Source organism: Salarias fasciatus, chromosome 19, assembly GCF_902148845.1.
Source record: "Salarias fasciatus chromosome 19, fSalaFa1.1, whole genome shotgun sequence".
In the NCBI taxonomy this organism is placed as follows: Eukaryota; Metazoa; Chordata; class Actinopteri; order Blenniiformes; family Blenniidae; genus Salarias; species Salarias fasciatus.
In genome coordinates this window covers 2,086,151-2,104,659 of record NC_043763.1, presented here as the reverse complement: position 1 = coordinate 2,104,659, position 18,509 = coordinate 2,086,151, and the positions used below count along the sequence as shown (strand labels likewise).

Below are 18,509 nucleotides of genomic sequence, written 5' to 3'. Positions count from 1 at the left end.
TGAGAAACACGTGGCCCAGATTTGGAATCCTCATTAAAACATAAAGTCAAATTGTGGAATTTATAAAAACAAATTATTAGCAAATATAAAATGTCACAGTTTTGTATAAGGAGGCACAGTTCAAACTGTCATACTGTTGAAATTGCAGTTACCTTTCTTCAAAAGAAAAAATCTTGTTCCTTTTTGTGAAAATATTTTTATTTTAAAGTACATTTTGAAAGAAATAATACAATTGTACCTTTTTACAGAAAATGAGGGTTAATTTTGCCATTTATGTGCCTATATTAGCAATGATAAACCTTATACGTATTATTATTTAAAATTATACATAGAATTTTTATCCTGTCTTATTTTAAATGTAATTTTTCTATTTATTCCTTGTAGAGGAATGCTTAAAGGAATTCCCACCAAGGAATGAAAAAGTGTTTCTATTCTATTCTATTCTATTCTATTCTATTCTATTCTATTCTATTCTAAAACAATGGAAAAACTGGAAATTGTCATTATTTACAGGCTGTTTAACTAATTCAGCCCAGTCGAGCTGAAACTACACTGGAACTAATAAGACTTTTTCGTCCCTGAGATAAATTAAACAAGATAATGATAAAAGCAGCGGGGGAAAGGATAAAGAAGCGTCAAAGTATGCGATCAGGTGTTTTCCGGCAGATTGTTCCCACCGTCCGTGAAGGCAGCATAGACTGGATCGACCTTTTGCCTACTTTAGCGGATGGCGGTTCATCGGGTTTACCCTGACACTGCTGACTCTCGTGGCCACGCCCACCAACGGCCACGCACCCCCTTTCCTCCAACCGGCCCGCGAGCACGCAGTGTTCACGCGTTCCCTGCCCTCCGATTGGCTGCCGCTCGGCGCACGCTCGGCCCCGATTGGCCGAGTGTTGCCACCCCGCCGGTGCGTGTTGTGAGTTTTGTTTTTCTTTTTTTTCGCCCCCCTCTCTCTCTCCTCCCCATGTTTTACACACACAGCTGAGAGAGAAAAGGGAGCCAGTCAGAGAAAGAGACGACCTCAGCCGGAGCCCGCAACAGGCAGCAGCACTGGCAGCCGTCGTCTCTTGTTCTTTACTCTGGCTTTCACAACAACAACGTGACATTAAATACTTTCTTTTTCCGCCAATGCCATCGCGAAAATTCACAGACATGGACTCACACGGGGTAAGAATCTTTTTTATTTCGCTGTTACTGATGCTCGGAATATTTTCTTTTTCCTGCCTTCACTTGTTTGTTTGACGTTTCGTGTCGAAGCTAAACAAAAAAAGATGTCAACACTGAAGTTCAGCACTTTTATTTATTTCACGTTGCTTTTTCTTTTCAATTTAATGTCTCACATCTAAAGTAAAAATTTTGTAATTTGTCATGCTTTTTTAATTTAATTCACATGTGTAAAGAGGTCTTTTTCAGACGTGTTTTCTGACTGCTTCTTTAAACGTGCGGTGTTTGTGGGTGTATTTCCATCCGCGCTCTTTGTTTACAGTAAAATGGGAGAAGTAAATGGTAATAAGTCACTTCCTGATGTGAACCCGCTTTGTGGGGACTTCACGTGGCTCCTCTCCGCAGCACGTCACTGTTTAGTCTATATTTGGGAATGGGAGGCGTCCTGGCCGCGGGCCAGAGGCGGTGCATGCAGCACCAACTCCCCCAGCAGCATGCACGCGCTCCTCACACAGTGACTGAGCACTGATAACTGGAAATGGCTTTCAGTTTTCCACAAGAAAGCTGACTCAACATCCATTATGAAAGAGCTGAAAATGACCTAAAGTGTTTTTGTGTCTCTTCTGCCCGTCAGCCTGAATGTTTGGATCAGTGTGGGTCTCATGTGAAAAGAAGGAGGCATGACAGTGAGCAGTCCGTGTCCTCCGGCCTGGAGTACACCGACCTGGAGGCGGCCGAAGCTCTGGTGTGTATGAGCTCCTGGGGCCAGGCTCTGTTCCTCAACAGCAGCAAGCCCAACCCCTGCAAGCCTCGGCCGCTCACCCCGGCCTCGGACTCCTGCGACTCCCTCCTGCCGCCAGAACTCCCAGAGCCCTCGAAAGACTTCGTCTCCCTGTCTTCTCTGGTAAGACCCGTGCCGTGCCGTACCGGGTCAGGAACGGGCGCCGCAGAGCCGTAAAATCAGAGCTGGAGCTCGTGTTTAATTAGTAAACACACTCCTGAGAGTCGTGGTGTTGGTGTGAGCAGCTTTTCGTGGCGGTGTGTAGAGGTAATACACCAGCTGATGCAGCGAGGTGGCTGACCTTCAGACAGCTCCTTCTTACAGATGCAGGATCATAAAAACCTCAGTTTACAGCAGAGAGTGGTCATTACACCGACGTGAACCTGTTCACCACCTGGATTCCTTATCTCTCTGTGAACACTGAACCCTCTGGAAGGCCGGGAAGGTTAATTCTGTCCCCATCTCTTCGCAGTGTATGACCCCTCCTCACAGTCCCAGCTTTGTTGAGAGCTCCTCCACGGCTGCGCTCCAGTCCGCCCCGGCCACACATCGCTGTGGCTCCGGGCTCCACCAACCTGCTCTGGCACCCATCGCCGAGAAGACCCCCTCCCCGCCGCCTGTGCCACAGCCCTGCAGAGCCATGGCGACCAGCGTCATCCGCCACACCGCAGACACCAGCCTCTGCCAACATCACATTCCAGTGGCCCCCAGTTCAGAGAACACCAGAGACACAGTAGCAGCTACAATCATCTGCCAGCAGCAGCAGCAATGCGCTGCGAAAGCTGTCCAGATAGCCACACCTCCATCCCCCCCCCCTCCATGATGCCCTCGCACTCAGAGCAGCCAGCCAGTCCTCGAACCCTGTTTGGACAGGGTCTCCACTCCCTCTCCCGTCAGCACCCAACCACAGAGCAGCCCACCCACTCCTCCCGCTCCCACAACCCTGTCCCCTCCTCCGGCCACCAGTCCTCAAATCATCTGCCAGATGTTCCCTGTCAGCAGCCAATCAGGTATCATTTCAGCTTTCATCCCCGGCGCAGTTCAGACGGCCAACTCTGGAATTCGGACCACCACCACACCCATCCTCCCCCAGCCCTCGCCGGGCGGCGCGGCCCCCGTCCAGCAGTCCCTCATCGTGGGCTCGGCGGTGCCCCAGGGCACGGTGATGCTGGTCCTGCCGCAGACCTCGGTCTCCCAGGCGCCGCACTGCCCTCAGACTGTCATGACGCTGGGCAACACCAAGCTGCTACCTCTGGCCCCCGCCCCGGTCTACGTGCCGGCCGGGCAGAGCGGCGGCGGCGCCGCCACAAAGATGGACTTTTCCCGCCGGAGAAACTACGTGTGCAACTTCCCCGGCTGCAGGAAGACGTACTTCAAGAGCTCCCATCTCAAGGCTCACCTCCGCACGCACACAGGTGAGGGCGCGGTGGAAACTGAAAGAGACGCTACAAACCAGAGCTACTTCCGGCTTCTGAATCACTGTCCTTGACCTTTTGTTTTCAGTGGGAAGGGATTGCTCACGGTGTCACTTCAGCCCAGTGACTCATGGTGTTTTCTCTGTTTAGGTGAGAAGCCCTTCAGCTGCAGCTGGGACGGATGTGATAAAAGGTTCGCCCGCTCCGACGAGCTCTCCCGCCACCGCCGCACCCACACCGGGGAGAAGAAGTTCGTGTGTCCCGTGTGCGACCGGCGATTCATGCGCAGCGATCACCTAACCAAACACGCCCGCCGCCACATGACCACAAAGAAAATTCCCTCCTGGCAGGCTGACGTTCGGTGTTTGAACAGAATGGCTGCTGGCAAAGCGCCGCCCTCAAAACCTGGCATTACTACGATAAGCATGCTGGTACCTGCTGGCTCCCAGTAGGCTGTGAGCCATCCTACCCACTCCCAAGACACCAGAGGGACGCAGGGAGCAGCCAAGCACAGAAGGCCGCTGCCCTTTGACTCATGGGAATGATCAGAACACATGCACTGGACTGTTCTCCTGCTCTACTGCTCATTTGTACATGTATTTTCTCTTAAAAAAAAAAAGATTCTTTGTTTACCTTTATATAACTGATATGTATGCACACTTGCCAAAGCCTTTGTATGAAGTTTGTCTTATACATTTCACCTTCTCCATCTCTTCTACACCTTTACTTTGTATTGATACTGACGTATACAGTATCTCTATGTGAATGTATTGTTGGTTGTACTATGATAAAACATTTATGTCATATGTAGGGAAAAAAAACTATGTAAATATGAGTATTAATCATCAGTACTATGATCATACCTTGATTGTATGTCGCTAACTTTTCATATTATTTAATACATATTTGGTATAAGAAAAGGTGGAAGTGAGTGTCTCTTCATTTAGCGGCTGGTCGTGGGACGGAGCTCGGAGAGCTCGCTGGCTGCAGGACGATCTGCCCACATCCTGTGTGCGTCAGCCTGCATCCCTCCCACCAGCACCTCCTCCTCCTCCTCCTCCTCCTCCGTCAGCTGCGACTCACTCCTCTTCCTCCAAACCGCGCTGACCTCGCTTGTGGGTAGCTTCCTGCCTGCAGAGGGATTTTTTTCTTTTTTTTTTTTTTTCCTGGGGTCGGGGGGTTTGTTAGAAAAGCTCCTCTGGCCAGACCATGTGGGGACATGGTGTCCTGTTCATTAGCTCAGAGGCGGGATGCTTGATGAGTCAGAGGAGACAGACAGGCTCGCTCTGTATTAGTGTTCATTAACCGATCGCTTGTGCCTATTCATATCCGTCACATGCTAATGAGGATGAGAGGGAGCTGGCATCCTTGCGTAACACACCAGTCAGTCTTATTCATTCAAAAATGTTAGCAGTGGGCGGCATTTTAGGGAACTTAAAAACTAAAAGGCACTGCCGTGCTCTCCTACAGGCACATCTACAAGAAAGTTCTTTCCAGACTGGGAAGATGAATTTTATTAATGAAAAATAATTGTGAATGTATAGAGAGACGCCATGAGGCCCAGGATGGCCCTCCCTTCACACACACATTCATAAGAGTGGTCCCACACCTAGTAACAGCACAGCCCCTCCAATCACACTGGAGGAAATATGAACTGTTGGGGGTGCGACCAATCACATCTTCCCACTGCACACCCGCCCACTTGCCTTACTGACCGACATACTCACTGGCCCCGTGCCACTCCATCTGTGGACTACAGCGACCCCTGCTGGCAGGAAACTGCACGTTCACCACAAACAGGTCATATAAATCAGTTTGGTTAATATGGCGCCATTTGTAGCAGCCGGTCTAAATTTAGTTTCACAGAAAAGTGCAATCTAAATAAATCTTCGCTACATTTGACTTTATGACTGGATAGTGTAAGCAAAGTTTTAGATTAGTTTAATTTATGCATTCAGTGGAAAAAAGAGCAGGAGGAAACAGGAGCTCCCAGAGAAAAACCTGTCCACCGGCAACCCTCAGACCTCCGGGCTTGGTCCACCTCCAGCTCCCCCAGAGGAAGGAGGTGGTGTCCTGGAGGCGAACCAGGACTACCAGCCCACAGAATTCCTGCCACAATTGAAAAGGCCCCATGAAGACTTCCCCAGAGCGGAAAAGAATCTGCTCACAACATTCTTCCCCTTCTTCCTGGGCTCTGTCAAACAGGACACCCTGATCCTAGACTCCAGTAGACCTGCACACAACAACAAATGACAAAGTTCTTCTTTTCCAGCCTCCTGAACTCACATTAGCAAACAGCTGAGTGAAGCAAGCCTTGAGCTTGTTTGTCACTTGACTGGTTTGGCCCCCCCTTCTGGCCCCCGGGCACTTCTGAGAACTGTCAACTTCCTCCAGCGACGGGAAAACTTCACCCCCCATCACTTCTGCCTCCTCAAACAAGTCAGCTTCAGCTTTCCTTCATGCTGACTGTGTCAAGTCATCTGCCAAAGGCTCTGCAAGCGTCACAGCTGTCTCATGCTTCTTCCACAGCTGAGACTACGTACTCCTCAGACCGTTTTCTGCATTTAAACAACAGCCAGAAGAAGTTTTAATGATGAGGTCCAGTAAAATCTCTGCTAGCTGTCAAACATCAAGCTGTAATTCCGGCAGCAGCCCCCTCTGTTCTTGGTATAACCTGTCAAAAAAGGAACTCAACATTCAACGCAAAACAGAGACACCTTTACTGATTCTTAGGAAATTTCACTGAAACAACAACTAACTTGTCCACCTTGTGTTCTTGTCTCTTGGATGAAACTGCAAGTGAGAGGGTTTATAAAGGCTTCTGGTCTTAGTATAAAACGTTCACTGGTAACCTGAACCAGACTGTGAGCTTTATGAAACACAAAGTTTAAAGAGTAAGATCAAACGAGAGACTGTTTCAGCCTCTCTGACTGAAACTGGGAGCTGGTTCCACATGACAGGAGCCTGATAGCTGAAAGCTTTGCCTCCTGCTCTACTTTTAGAGAACCCAGGAACCTCCAGTATGCCAGCACTCTGAGAACCAAGCATCGTGGGACTATTAAAGGGCTGATATTGTACATAGTTTCCGTTAGTTTTGTAATAGTAATCAGTGTCTCCATAGTCTGTAGGAGGTTCCAGAAGTGAAGGCACTTTGTCATCTCCCTGACTTCATCCTCTTTAAAGCAAATCTGAGCTCAAACTGTAGATTCAGAGGTTTTCCCTTCTTGACATCATGAGGGGAGATTACCCCTCCCTCTGGAAATAACCCCTCCCTCTGGAAATAACCCCTCCCTCTGGAAATAACCCCTCCTTCTGGAAACGAGCAGACATGTCCAGACAGGTAGGCTGAGGAGCTCCAGCCTCTGAGGTGTCCTCTCCATCGTCCTCTTGTCCTGACACTGAGAGATGTTCTATTGTTGTTTGTTATTAGCTGAACTGTCCATCAAACATAGCAAACTCGTGATGGTGCAGCAAGAATCAGAGCACTTACCTCTATAACTGAAGATAAACTGCTTGTAAAATAACTTGTATCCCTTATGCAACGTTTTCACTTTGGAGAGACATCATTTGTCAACTTCAGGGACGTTATGGAGCGACGTTGTCCAGCAATAACTATCAGCCATTCCTCAATTCATTAACCGGAAGTGACAGAACACTGTTTCCCTGGTTTTAGACGGGTACTTCCGGTCTTCAAATGTGACAACATCGGCCTATTCAGTAGAATATAAAAACCCTCTCAGTTCTGCTGACAGTTAGCAGGAGCTAGCGTTAGCTACAGGGGAGGAACTGGAACAACACATACGATAAGAACAAACTAACCAACATGTTCAGACAGTGTTTTAGCTCTCCATCTTCAGCAGCCTCTCCCTTCTGGGTCACATTCTGGGTCAAACTGGTTGACGACTGTGTTTCTTCAATAAATCCACGGTAAACATTAGCACATGGTACCGGAAAGCTGTCAGATCGACCACCCTGTTTCAGCCCAAACGCAGCCCACCCACTGCAATGAAAGCCTTCCAAAATCTCAACCTCTGTTGAAATTCAAGTTACAGTCGTAAAAACACATAGAAGCTCAGAAATGCACTAAATAAACAGAAAAAGGGGAACACAAACCCGTAAAACCTCTCAACACTGTTCTTCCAACTGAGAGGGTCCTGGAGTCGACACAGACACAGACCCAGACTCAAAAACAGAAACAGAAACAGACAGAATCGGGCAGAAATACACAGACACAGAAAGAAGCATCCGGTTCTCAGCAGAACTCACTGGAGGGACTGTTGTTAGACTGACTGAAATTCAGGACCAAGGCTGATTTGAGGAAATACACTTTGAATACAATGTTGATGGACCAAAGTCTCCTCTGTGAAACTGTTGATAAACTGTAAAAAAAAATATCACTTTTAAGGTTAGAGTTTTACACTTAAATGTCCTGACACGCCAGAGCTGAGACAGGCAGCGGGATTGTCAGTTTTGCTGGTGACTTAAGTTTTTTCTGTTCTTTCTATACAAAGAAGCAGGAGAAAAAACTGTCACAAGACAAAGTGTGGTATTTTATTTTTGAAAGACAAGTTGAACAAAAAGAACAAACCTTCCTAAAACAGCTCGTTACCTGATATACCCCAGAGAAAAGAAACAGGGAGGCTGACTGATTTAAAACATTTTCTGGTATCAACAGCGTCCACTACTGAATCCACAGTCAATTAAATATCACACAAATTCAAACTCAAAATAAATATTTCAATGACAATTACTCCTCAGGTACTTTCCAAGGAAAAGTGAAACGTAAGACAGTTCATGTCCTGAGTCTCAGCACTGATGATGAACATGGTCTGCAAAGAATAAAGATGTCTCACACACGTTCACTTGACCTGGGAGAAGGGGAGCAGGTTAAGCACTACAGGAGATGTTTAGGAGAATTCTGCCTGAGAATCTGAACGTCTCATCTGACACAATGTGACACATGATGGAGTTAAAAGAAAACTATAAAGTCAATAAAGAGCAGATCACTGTGTTTTTGATGAAAATGTTACTGGACTGACAACAGATCATCATATAATGAATACACACTTACATACACTCGTCTCTCCATTCAGCTCAAAGTGAAGAGGTTTACTGCCCTCTAGTGGTGAAAACATGATGTTGACCACAGAATCAACCTCAACCTGCAGACAGGTTGTTTTATGTTAAGGACAATGCAAAGTAACTTTACATTTTTGATGTAACTATAATATTGAAAACACTGAAAAGTTGATTTTAGACTTTTGGTTGAATATTTTTAACTGAGGACATAAATATCTGTCTGTAGGCGTGCGCACACGCCTGAATGAAAATTATTAAAATATTTTATTTTAATTATTTTGGTTTGTTGCTAATCATACTTGTGTTGTTTACAAATGTAAGGATGTTCAGAAATAATGATAAAAAAAGTTAAATAAAATAAGAAAAACTCTTGTTGCCATGGTTACGTCAATCACCCGGCTGTAGCGGGGGTAGCGCGCACAGTAACGGGGCTGAAAAACACACCGAATATCGGCGTTATAGCGCATAAGAAGGACCAGAGTTTGAGAGGGTGAGGTTCTGGGCTGGTTCTGTGTGGGAACTCGGGGGTTCGGGTCGTTCTGGTCCGGCAGTGCCGTCCGGCTCCGGCAGCATGGAGGAAGAGAACATGACCGCGGAGGAGCTCCACAGGTTCACCAAGGCTCTCCAGAACCACGAGTTCAGGGCACTGCTGCATGACTACGCCCAAGAAATATCAGACCCCGACAACAGGAGGGTGTACGAGGAGGAGATCAAGCTACTGGAGCAGGAGAGGGGGAACAGCGTGGAGTTCATCCACCCCACACCGTTCAGGGCCGTGAAGACCAGCCTGGACGGACAGAGGAAGTGCTTCATCAACATCTGCTCCTGTGACAGGGTCGGGAAGCCTGAATGCAGGAGCGGCGTGTCGGAGGAGGGCCGCAGAGGATGGTGCTGGTCCCTGCCTCACAGCCTCCATCCTGGGAGGCAGGACACAGATGGGAAAGGGAACAAGATAGTGATTTACGATGTTGTTTTTCACCCTGACACACTCCACATGGCTGGCAAAAACAAGAGATTTATGGATATGGTGGATGATGCAGCCATCCGAGGAATCCAGGGAGCCTTTAAAGTGACCTTGGATCACAAGAACGTGAAGGAGGCGAGAACAAAGTACAAGGGCACCCCTCAGCCATGTGTGATACGCAGACCGATTCCTGGAGTCTCAGCCAGGGAGCCTTCAGGGCAGCCGGACCCGCTCGCCTTTCCATACCCAGACGAACCCAACCAACAGCAAGCAAAGGCTGAAGGCTTACCTTCAGCTCAGCACAGGAGTGATGCAGACCCTGGAAACATCCCGGTCCAGCCTGTGGAAACCAAACAGCCCACCAGGCCAGACTACACCCTCAAATACAGGTCTTTCATCGATTTACAGGACTTCAGGTGTTCTCGAGACTCGGCTCAAAGCCCCAGGCCGAAAGAGATCATCGTCACCGTTGACCTGCCGCTCCTGAAGTCGGCCAGCGACGCCAGCCTCGAGGTGAAAGACAAAACCCTGCTGCTGGAGAGCAGGAAGCCTGCGTACAGGCTGGAGCTCCCGCTGGCCTACCCGGTGGACGAAGACCGAGGAGAGGCCAAGTTCAACAAACAGAAGAGACAGCTGGCCATCACACTGCCCGTCCTGCCTCCCGGGAGCTTCAGAGAGTCAGTGAGGAAACCGGAGTAGAGACGAGGAAGAGGAGGGTGAGATGGACGGACCGGAGGAGACCGACAGGAAGCAGCTGCAGGAAAACCAAGATGTGACTTCAGAAGGTGGAGCGCAGGACACGAGGAGAAAGCAACAGAGCAGGAGAAACCAGGGAGAAGTCAGAGAGGAGAGGCCGCAGACCAGGCCGAACCAGAGGAGAACAGAGAGGAGAGGCTGCAGAACCAGGCCGAACCAGAGGAGAACAGAGAGGAGAGGCTGCAGAACCAGGCTGAACCAGAGGAGAACAGAGAGGAGAGGGCTGCAGAACCAGGCCGAACCAGAGGAGAACAGAGAGGAGAGGCTGCAGAACCAGGCTGAACCAGAGGAGAACAGAGAGGAGAGGCTGCAGAACCAGGCCGAACCAGAGGAGAACAGAGAGGAGAGGCTGCAGAACCAGGCCGAACCAGAGGAGAACAGAGAGGAGAGGCTGCAGAACCAGGCCGAACCAGAGGAGAACAGAGAGGAGAGGCTGCAGAACCAGGCCAAACCAGAGGAGAACAGAGAGGAGAGGCTGCAGAAACCAGGCCGAACCAGAGGAGAACAGAGAGGAGAGGCTGCAGAACCAGGCCGAACCAGAGGAGAACAGAGAGGAGAGGCTGCAGAACCAGGCCAAACCAGAGGAGAACAGAGAGGAGAGGCTGCAGAACCAGGCCGAACCAGAGGAGAACAGAGAGGAGAGGCTGCAGAACCAGGCCGAACCAGAGGAGAACAGAGAGGAGAGGCTGCAGAACCAGGCCGAACCAGAGGAGAACAGAGAGGAGAGACTGCAGAACCAGGCCGAACCAGAGGAGAACAGAGAGGAGAGGCTGCAGAACCAGGCCGAACCAGAGGAGAACAGAGAGGAGAGGCTGCAGAACCAGGCTGAACCAGAGGAGAACAGAGAGGAGAGGCTGCAGAACCAGGCCGAACCAGAGGAGAACAGAGAGGAGAGGCTGCAGAACCAGGCCCAACCGAGGAGAACAGAGAGAGAGGCTGCAGAACCAGGCCGAACCAGAGGAGAACGAGAGGAGAGGCTGCAGAACCAGGCGAACCAGAGGAGAACAGAGAGGAGAGGGCTGCAGAACCAGGCCGAACCAGAGGAGAACAGAGAGGAGAGGCTGCAGAACCAGGCCGAACCAGAGGACGTCATCATCAGTGACGGAGCAGCAGAGGAGGATGATTCTGCCGCCACAGGATTTCAGTGTGATGTGATCTCTTCTCCTGGAGAAGCCTCTGCAGAGCTCGGTAACGGAGCGGAGGCCTCTCTGACTGAAGAACAGCTCCCTCCCATCTCTGCTCAGCATTCCTGTGGCATCAAAGAGGAGTTCTTCCACGTCCTGGAGAGGCGCGAAGAGACCCAAGAAGCTCCGCAAGGAAACTTTCAGGTAATACAAATCCTGCAAACACACGAGTGTCCGTGTCAATCAGATGAACTGCTGAGCTGTTTGTCTTCCTGACAGGAGTCTCTCACAGCGTCCGTCCTGAACCGCTGCATCCCCGAGGCCGCCACGACACATGGGGAGAGTCAACCACCCGGAGCACCAGACAGGAGGCAGCGGGGGAGGGGCGGAGAGGAAGACCACGGGCCGCCCGCCGCCGCACTGAGGGAGGTGGACCGGGACGGAAACGAGACGGTCATCAGCGATCATTCAACGACCGCCGGGATCACCTTCCTCACCTCCCTGATGTTCGAGCTGGACTGAGACACCGCCACCACTTCCACATTACCAAAATAAAAAGCAATACCAACATTAAAGATGAAGGATTTTATTTTATGTATACAGATATAAAAGTCATGGTACATTACTCAGGTAAAAACCACCTCCCTCCTTCACCCCCGCTGGGTGGAACAGATCAGAGCAGCAGTTCTGAGACTTTTAACCAAACTGTTCAAACTCTCACACCAAGTCAAAGTTTCCTCATCCTGCTCGCATCAGAAGGATTAATAACAGCAAACACGCCAATTTGAGGCTTTTAATTTGAAATGTTTGTAATAAAACTCTTGAAGCAGATTGATTTGGCATTTCTCTGATCTTACAATGAAAAGAATCCTGACCCCCAGGTTTCTGTCAGCCTCTGTGTAGACTCACTCTGAGAAGGTCTGAGACGGCGGACGCTGCAGGAGGAGGAGGAGGAGGAGAGACGTGTGGAAGTTCTCGGCAGCACCGGACAGCTGAGCGTTCTGTCCGTCTGCTGCTTTCCAGGCAGTGTTGCACATCGAGCAGCGAATAATAAAACATCAGCTCTCATCTCCTACAGCATACTAATCATGGAAAGCACCTTATAGATGTGAACGTAAAACAAGCAAACTGATGAACTCTTAAAACGGCTTCCCAGAGCTGGCGGCGTCCGGCTTCATCTGATTCCTCTCTGGATGGAGGTGTCTAAAAACTCGGAGTAGCAGGACAAGGAGCAGAAGTGCTGCTGCACCGGAGCGTCCGTGCCGCCCATGTCGTCCACCAGCACCACCGTGTGCGACACCTGGTGCAGGTTCATGCTCACGGCCGTCTTGATGTAGGAGCCCACGCAGGCGCGGCCGCAGTCGCAGGTCTTGGCCAGCTCCAGGTCCCGGCACAGGTGGGCCGGGATGAGATGAGGTCCATACGGTATCCTGCGAGGTCAGAGAGAGAGAGAGGCCCGTCAGCTGTGGCCCCCGCCGGGTCAGAGTTCACCCCGGAGGCGCCGTGACTCCTACCTGAGATCGGCCACGGCTCTGGAGGCCATCTCCTGAAGCGCCAGCGGGAAGCTGAGCCTCATGGCGTGGTCCAGGGGGTTGGGCTGGACGAACGGGTTTCCAAAGAAGTCCAGGTTCTCCAGGCTCAGCCTGCGGAAGTCGGCGGGCAGCACGCTCAGCTGGTTGTGCGCCGCCGACAGGAACCGCAGCTTGGACAGCCTGCCGATGTGGAACGGCAGGCAGACCAGCCGTTGTCGTCCAGCTTGAGGTGACCAGCTCCCGCAGCTGGCAGAAAGCGCGGGGGCAGCGAGCGCAGCCGGTTCTGGCTGAGGTCCAGCAGCTGCAGGGTGCGCTGCAGCGTGGACAGGCACAGCGCCTCGCTGAAGGCCTCCAGGTGGTTGTTGTGGAGGACGAGCTCCGACAGGCAGCTCAGGTCGCCGATGGTGGCGGGCAGCTTCTTGATGTGGTTGTTGCTGAGGTCCAGCTTCCGTAAGGCTGAAGAGAGTAAAGAGTAAACCTGTAACGGGCGAACGCAGACATGGGCAAACTACGGCCCGCGGGCCACATACGGCCCGTTTAGGCTTTTCAATCCGGCCCGCCGAACTCGTCCAAATTATAGTAAAAACCTCGCTCATTTTCCCCTTTCCTGCAATGCTCATGTTTCCCCAATAGATGGCGCGCGCGAAAAACATTGACCAGTGTTGGAGCGGCGCCACTCTTTGTTTCACCTGGTCTGTCGCCATCGAGCCCTTCTGTAAACATGAGCGACCAAAGAGAAGGACAGTGGACAGTGACTGCAGAGTGTTGAACAACAACAACACTGTTCACTCTGAAATTAGTGAGTTTTTCTGCTGTTATGAAAAAAATCTATATGGACAGTTTGGAGGAGCGTCTTTGAATTAAAAGCACTGTGAGCATTTCCGCACAGCAGCGTACAGCTGCTTCATTAACACGCTGCATATCTGTCTGAATTTCAATTTCTAGCTTTCTGCTCCAGGTAGGATATTTAATCCAGCCTGTCTGTGTGCTTGACGTGTTCAGTTTGCTATTGTTGAGCTTGAAAATATGTTTTGAATGTTGAAAGTGATTCCATTTATTTTTCCCCAATAAATGTTGATTTCTATTTAATCTATTACATTTTCTCCTTCCAGTATTGTGCATAATAGTGTATAAACACCCTATCTAGCATATTCCTTGAGACAAAGTTATTAACTGATAAGGGCTATTTTGTATATCTGAAAGTGTCTTCTCAAAAAGGACTGACGCTTCAAACTGATGTCTACAGAAGAGCATTAGGGCTGGGGAAAAAAACATGGAATTTATAGTCCTCACCAACTGTTAGTCCTCACATCTCTCCAAAAAACAATGAACCAGAATTTTAAAAAAATATATATTTCTCATTAAAAGTTCTTTAAAAGGCATGACAGAAATTATTCACATCAATTGCTGTATTCAAAATGTTTTTATGCAGTGCTTCAGTATATCCGGCCCAAACAGTTCTATACTCCTGGCCCGGCCCCTCTGGCAAAGTTTGCCCCCCCCCCCCCCGGGCTAACGCCACATCAGGAAGTCTTCAGTCACAGAAATGCTTCTTCTTTTAAACCCTCTTAGATGGGCTTTATATATATATTTTTTTCATGATTAAATCGTTACACTGCACATGTTGGCAGCTAGTGCAACGTATAAAATGTATACACAATCTGGCAGTGGTGTAAAGAGTCAGATTTGAAGCTATCCTCGTGTTTCATCGCTCAGTCCTGCTTCAGATTTTTGAAATGAGAGAGTTGGCGAGCTGCCAGCAGTCCAGAGCAGGAACTCTACCTTTGAGGGACAGCATGCGCATGTCCACGCGGGACAGCTTGCAGTAGGAGACCTGCAGCTGCTCCAGGGAGTAGGGGAAGCTGGACGTGAGCGGGTAGTCCTTCTTGGAGACGATGGCGAGCTTCTTCTTGGGCTGCTCCACGTCTCGGGCCCGGACCGGCGTGAGCGTGGACAGGGGGAGGCTGCCGCTGTCGCCGCCCCGGTCCGCCAAGCGAGCCGCCGACAGGAAGTTCTTCAGGCTGTTAGCGTCGGCCTGCAGACGGAGAGGCGGGGCGGGGTCAGTGGATTAGTGGGTAACGGGCACAGGAGAGTCACGCTGCTCCCAGCTGACTACGCTCCGCCGCATTCCTGAAAATACCTGACCTCCATACAGCGTCCCGACACACATCGCTCTGAAAATACACACTGGACTCCACACTGCTGGGAGCGGACAGGACGCTGCCGGCGTACCTTGCTCAAACAGATGTCCACAGCTGGCTCTTTTAGCCTGACGGTGGCCTTCCCTTCGTCCACGAACCACGTGAAGAATTTCTCGATGTTGTCTTTGAGCTGCAGCGGAACGTGACGAGTGGAAAAACACAAGGTTACAACTTCAGGGCGGGTTTGATGCATCATCATCCAAACAGTTGGGAAACAAGCGCAGACATGTGGAGCATGTTAGGAGAATTTATCAACAATCGGGTTTAAAGAGCGATGTGGGGACATTACAGCAGAGGGACGCTATGAAACCAGACGACTGGGGGTTCTGCTCTGATCGACGAGGGAAAGGCAATGAATTATTCAGCCAGTAGATTTTGATGACTCGGTTGATAGTTAGTGAAAAGTTACGTCTGGAAAAAAACCCACACATCCAAAAGTTTATCTGAAAAATGACAAAACCTATTATTCAACAGCGCTCTAAATTTATCAGTAAAACTTCCGTACATTTCACATTTATCACACATTTCAGAATATTTCATTAAATAAAATATAAACAATCAAAATGATCACAATCAAGAAATTACTGTTTCAATCCTTGAAGTTTACCGTTAATAACTAAACGTATCTGTCAGTAACCTGCTGAAAGACTGCATTTGTGACATTCAAACAGGTACAAATGCATTAAGAATATAGCTTTAAGTTTATGAAAATTACTGTAAAACCTACAAATGGACAAGGCTTTCAACATACTGAAAGAGACCCAACATTAAATATAATTAAGGCTTTACATTTTAAACCTTTAAGTCTCAATATATATTCTGAAACTTTTGTTACACTTGTGGTTATGTACAAAAGCATGGTTCAATAGTTTTCCTCATCAATTTGTATTCAGAATGCTGTCAGTACTTCTGGAAAAACTACAGCCAGTTAAATACTATTAACTGTAAATGTTTTACTGCCACATTCAGCACCAAGCACACCTCCATTCTACCTATGTGGAGAAACTTATTAAACCTACAAAATTAAATAAACCCACTGATCATGTTGAGTGACATACATTACATCTGAATGGAAGATTCCTTCAGTTGTTATATAAAATAACAGTTTAAGTTTTTTTTAACGATACAAGAGGAACCACAGAGAAGGTGAAGAGTCTGCAGACCTCCAGGAGGCCTGTCACACAGAAAGGTGAGCATTTCCACAGCATTTAAAATGTTGACATCCAGCCCTGGAGAGGTTGAGTTGACTGTTTCTTAAGCTTTTTGTATTTCCTGCTGGTTTTGAGCAGACATGCTGCGATGATGTGAAGTTTGTTGACATCCCTGAACTCACAGTGAGGATGAGGAGGGTCTGAGAGCAGGCAGAAACTCAACGCCAGAAGAAAGCCGGCGGGGACAGAGAAGCAGAGCAGCAGCAGTACCTTGTACTTGGAGCCCGCTCTGTCTTTGGCGGTGCAGATCATCAGGTAGACCTGGCAGCGCTGGCTCGTCTTGTCCAGGTGTTTCCCGATGGACAGCACGGCTCTGGCCCCCTTCCCCGGCTCTTCATCCCGAACGACGGCAGCATCCGGCTGACCACCTCGACGTCGCACTGCAGCTTCATGGCAGCCGCTTCTCTGGAGGCTGGAGGCGGGAGGAGTCCGGCTGGGCCGCCGGGCAAACGTTCATAACAACCGGGGCGAAACTTCCGAGGCGAAGCCAGGCGGCAACTCACATACTGCCGCCCGTCCTGGACGTCAACAGGGCGGGCTCAGCGCGACCTGCGTGGCCCCCCTCCCCGCCTCCCCGGCCGCGCCGCTGCCACTGCCAGCTCCGCTCACGGCTTCGGGACGTGCGACGGAGGAGTTTGAGCCGCGAAAGTGGAGGGAAACGCGGAAAAGTGACACTTTGACGCTAAGCTACCGTTAGCACCATCCGCGCGCGTGGGAAGTGACGTCAGGCCGCGTTTGTCAACCCGCGCTACGTCAGGGGGCGGAGCCGCACGAGACCTATTATTATTTTGTTCCTGAACAACAGAAAGTTTGAGGAGGAGGTCATGTCCTCAAAGGAGAGCTGTATTAGAGAGTGAACGTCCTGTTGTGAAGCAGGCCGTGGTCCGGCCACTTATCAAAAACCAAACCGAGACCCAGCAGTTCTTTCAAATTTCAGACCCGTGTCCCACCTGCCATCTCTCTAAAGTATTGGAAAAACTGGGTTTCTTACAACTACAGTCATTTTTGGATCAGAATCACATTTATGAAAGATTTCAGTCTGGCTTCAGAACACGCCACAGCACAGAGTCGACCTTACTTAAAGTGCAGAATGACATCTTGCTGTCCCTGGACGCAAAGAAACCTGTCCTGTTGGTGATGCTTGATCTCACTGCAGCCTTTGACACAGTGGACCACTCTGTCCTTCTCACTCGCCTGGCCCAACAGGTGGGCCTTCAGGGAGCTGTGCTCCAGTGGTTCAAGTCCTACCTAACTGATAGATCCTTCTCTGTGATGATTAATGACCTCTCCTCGTCTTCAGCTCCTCTGTCCTCCGGTGTGCCACAGGGTTCCATTCTCGGCCCTGTTTTGTTCTCGCTGTACATGCTGCCCTTGGGCTCTGTGATATTCCGTCATGTCTCATTCCGTTTCCGTCATTACGTTTGGATTATTGTGACGCCCTCTACGTCGGTCTCAGCCAAGCTTCTCTGCACCGTCTACAACTTGTGCAGAATGCAGCCACCCGCCTCCTCACCAACACACCAAACACGACCATATCTCCCCCGTACTCTTCTCTCTACCCTGGCTCCCGGTTCAGTTCAGAATTCAGTTCGAAATCCTTCTGTTTGTCTTCTGCTCCATCCATGGCCTTGCACCTCCGTACCTGTGTGACCTCCTGACCCCTCCCCAGCCCGGCAGAGCCCTGCGCTCCTCTGGTCAGCTCCTCTTGGTGGTTCCTCGGTCCAGCTGGAAGCAGTGGGGCGATGGGGCCTTTGCAGTGGCCGGGCCCAGACTCTGGAACTCCCTGCCTCTGGAGTTACGCTCCATCATGGACCTGCCCCTGTTCAAGGCCAGGCTGAAGACTCATCTGTTCAGGCCAGCCTTTGACTGTTGAGATTTTACTTTATGTAATGAACTGACATATTTTATATATATTTGTTTTTTTGTTTTTTTTTACTCATGTTGTTTTTACTCATGTTCAGCACTTTGATCACCCTGGGTTGTTGTAAAGTGCTATACAAATAAAATTTGATTGATTGAGTGATTGATATCCTGACTTCTGAGGACAAAGTGTTTTGTTTCATTTTTTTTTTGGAGAAAAATGTCAAGACAAAATTCCCAACAGAATTCTCAGAAAAAAGTCTGAGTACTAATAAAAAAGTCTAGATTTCTGAGGCAAAAAAATCAGAATTTTAAGAAAGCAGTCAGAATTTCAGGAAAAAAGGACAGAATTTCAAGTACAAGACAGTCGAAAATCAGTTATCCAGACTCTGTTTATGAAGAGAAACAGAGTTCAGAAA

General features: G+C 49.4%; 3 protein-coding genes across 3 annotated transcripts; 2 read left to right on the top strand and 1 right to left on the bottom strand.

The window, feature by feature from the left end:
* The first annotated feature begins 966 nt into the window (after nucleotides 1-966).
* Nucleotides 967-4,010, top strand: LOC115406692 (Krueppel-like factor 11). The gene is given in 4 exon segments (XM_030116883.1): nucleotides 967-1,170; nucleotides 1,802-2,071; nucleotides 2,421-3,363; nucleotides 3,514-4,010. Coding segments are annotated over 4 exon segments (1,554 nt in total). The 5' UTR covers nucleotides 967-1,131; the 3' UTR covers nucleotides 3,816-4,010.
* A 5,003-nt stretch (nucleotides 4,011-9,013) lies between these two features.
* dnaaf2 (dynein axonemal assembly factor 2) lies at nucleotides 9,014-11,808 on the top strand. Its single transcript, XM_030117436.1, has 3 exons — nucleotides 9,014-10,087; nucleotides 11,347-11,490; nucleotides 11,566-11,808. Exons 1-3 carry the CDS (start codon nucleotides 9,014-9,016, stop codon nucleotides 11,806-11,808), a joined length of 1,461 nt encoding a protein of 486 aa, XP_029973296.1.
* A 65-nt stretch (nucleotides 11,809-11,873) lies between these two features.
* On the bottom strand, nucleotides 11,874-16,958 carry lrr1 (leucine rich repeat protein 1). The gene is given in 7 exon segments (XM_030116891.1): nucleotides 11,874-12,716; nucleotides 12,801-13,029; nucleotides 13,032-13,274; nucleotides 14,601-14,853; nucleotides 15,051-15,149; nucleotides 16,441-16,547; nucleotides 16,550-16,958. Coding segments are annotated over 7 exon segments (1,260 nt in total). The 5' UTR covers nucleotides 16,623-16,958; the 3' UTR covers nucleotides 11,874-12,460.
* Nucleotides 16,959-18,509: the final 1,551 nt, after the last annotated feature.

Excerpts from the sequence above, each read along its gene's own strand:
- dnaaf2 (XM_030117436.1), top strand. The coding sequence starts at position 9,014 with ATGGAGGAAGAGAACATGACCGCGGAGGAGCTCCACAGGTTCACCAAG. Across the intron at positions 10,088-11,346 it reads CCGGGAGCTTCAGAGAGTCA|CTCGGTAACGGAGCGGAGGC; the intron begins GTGAGGAAACCG and ends GCCTCTGCAGAG. Across the intron at positions 11,491-11,565 it reads CTCCGCAAGGAAACTTTCAG|GAGTCTCTCACAGCGTCCGT; the intron begins GTAATACAAATC and ends TCTTCCTGACAG.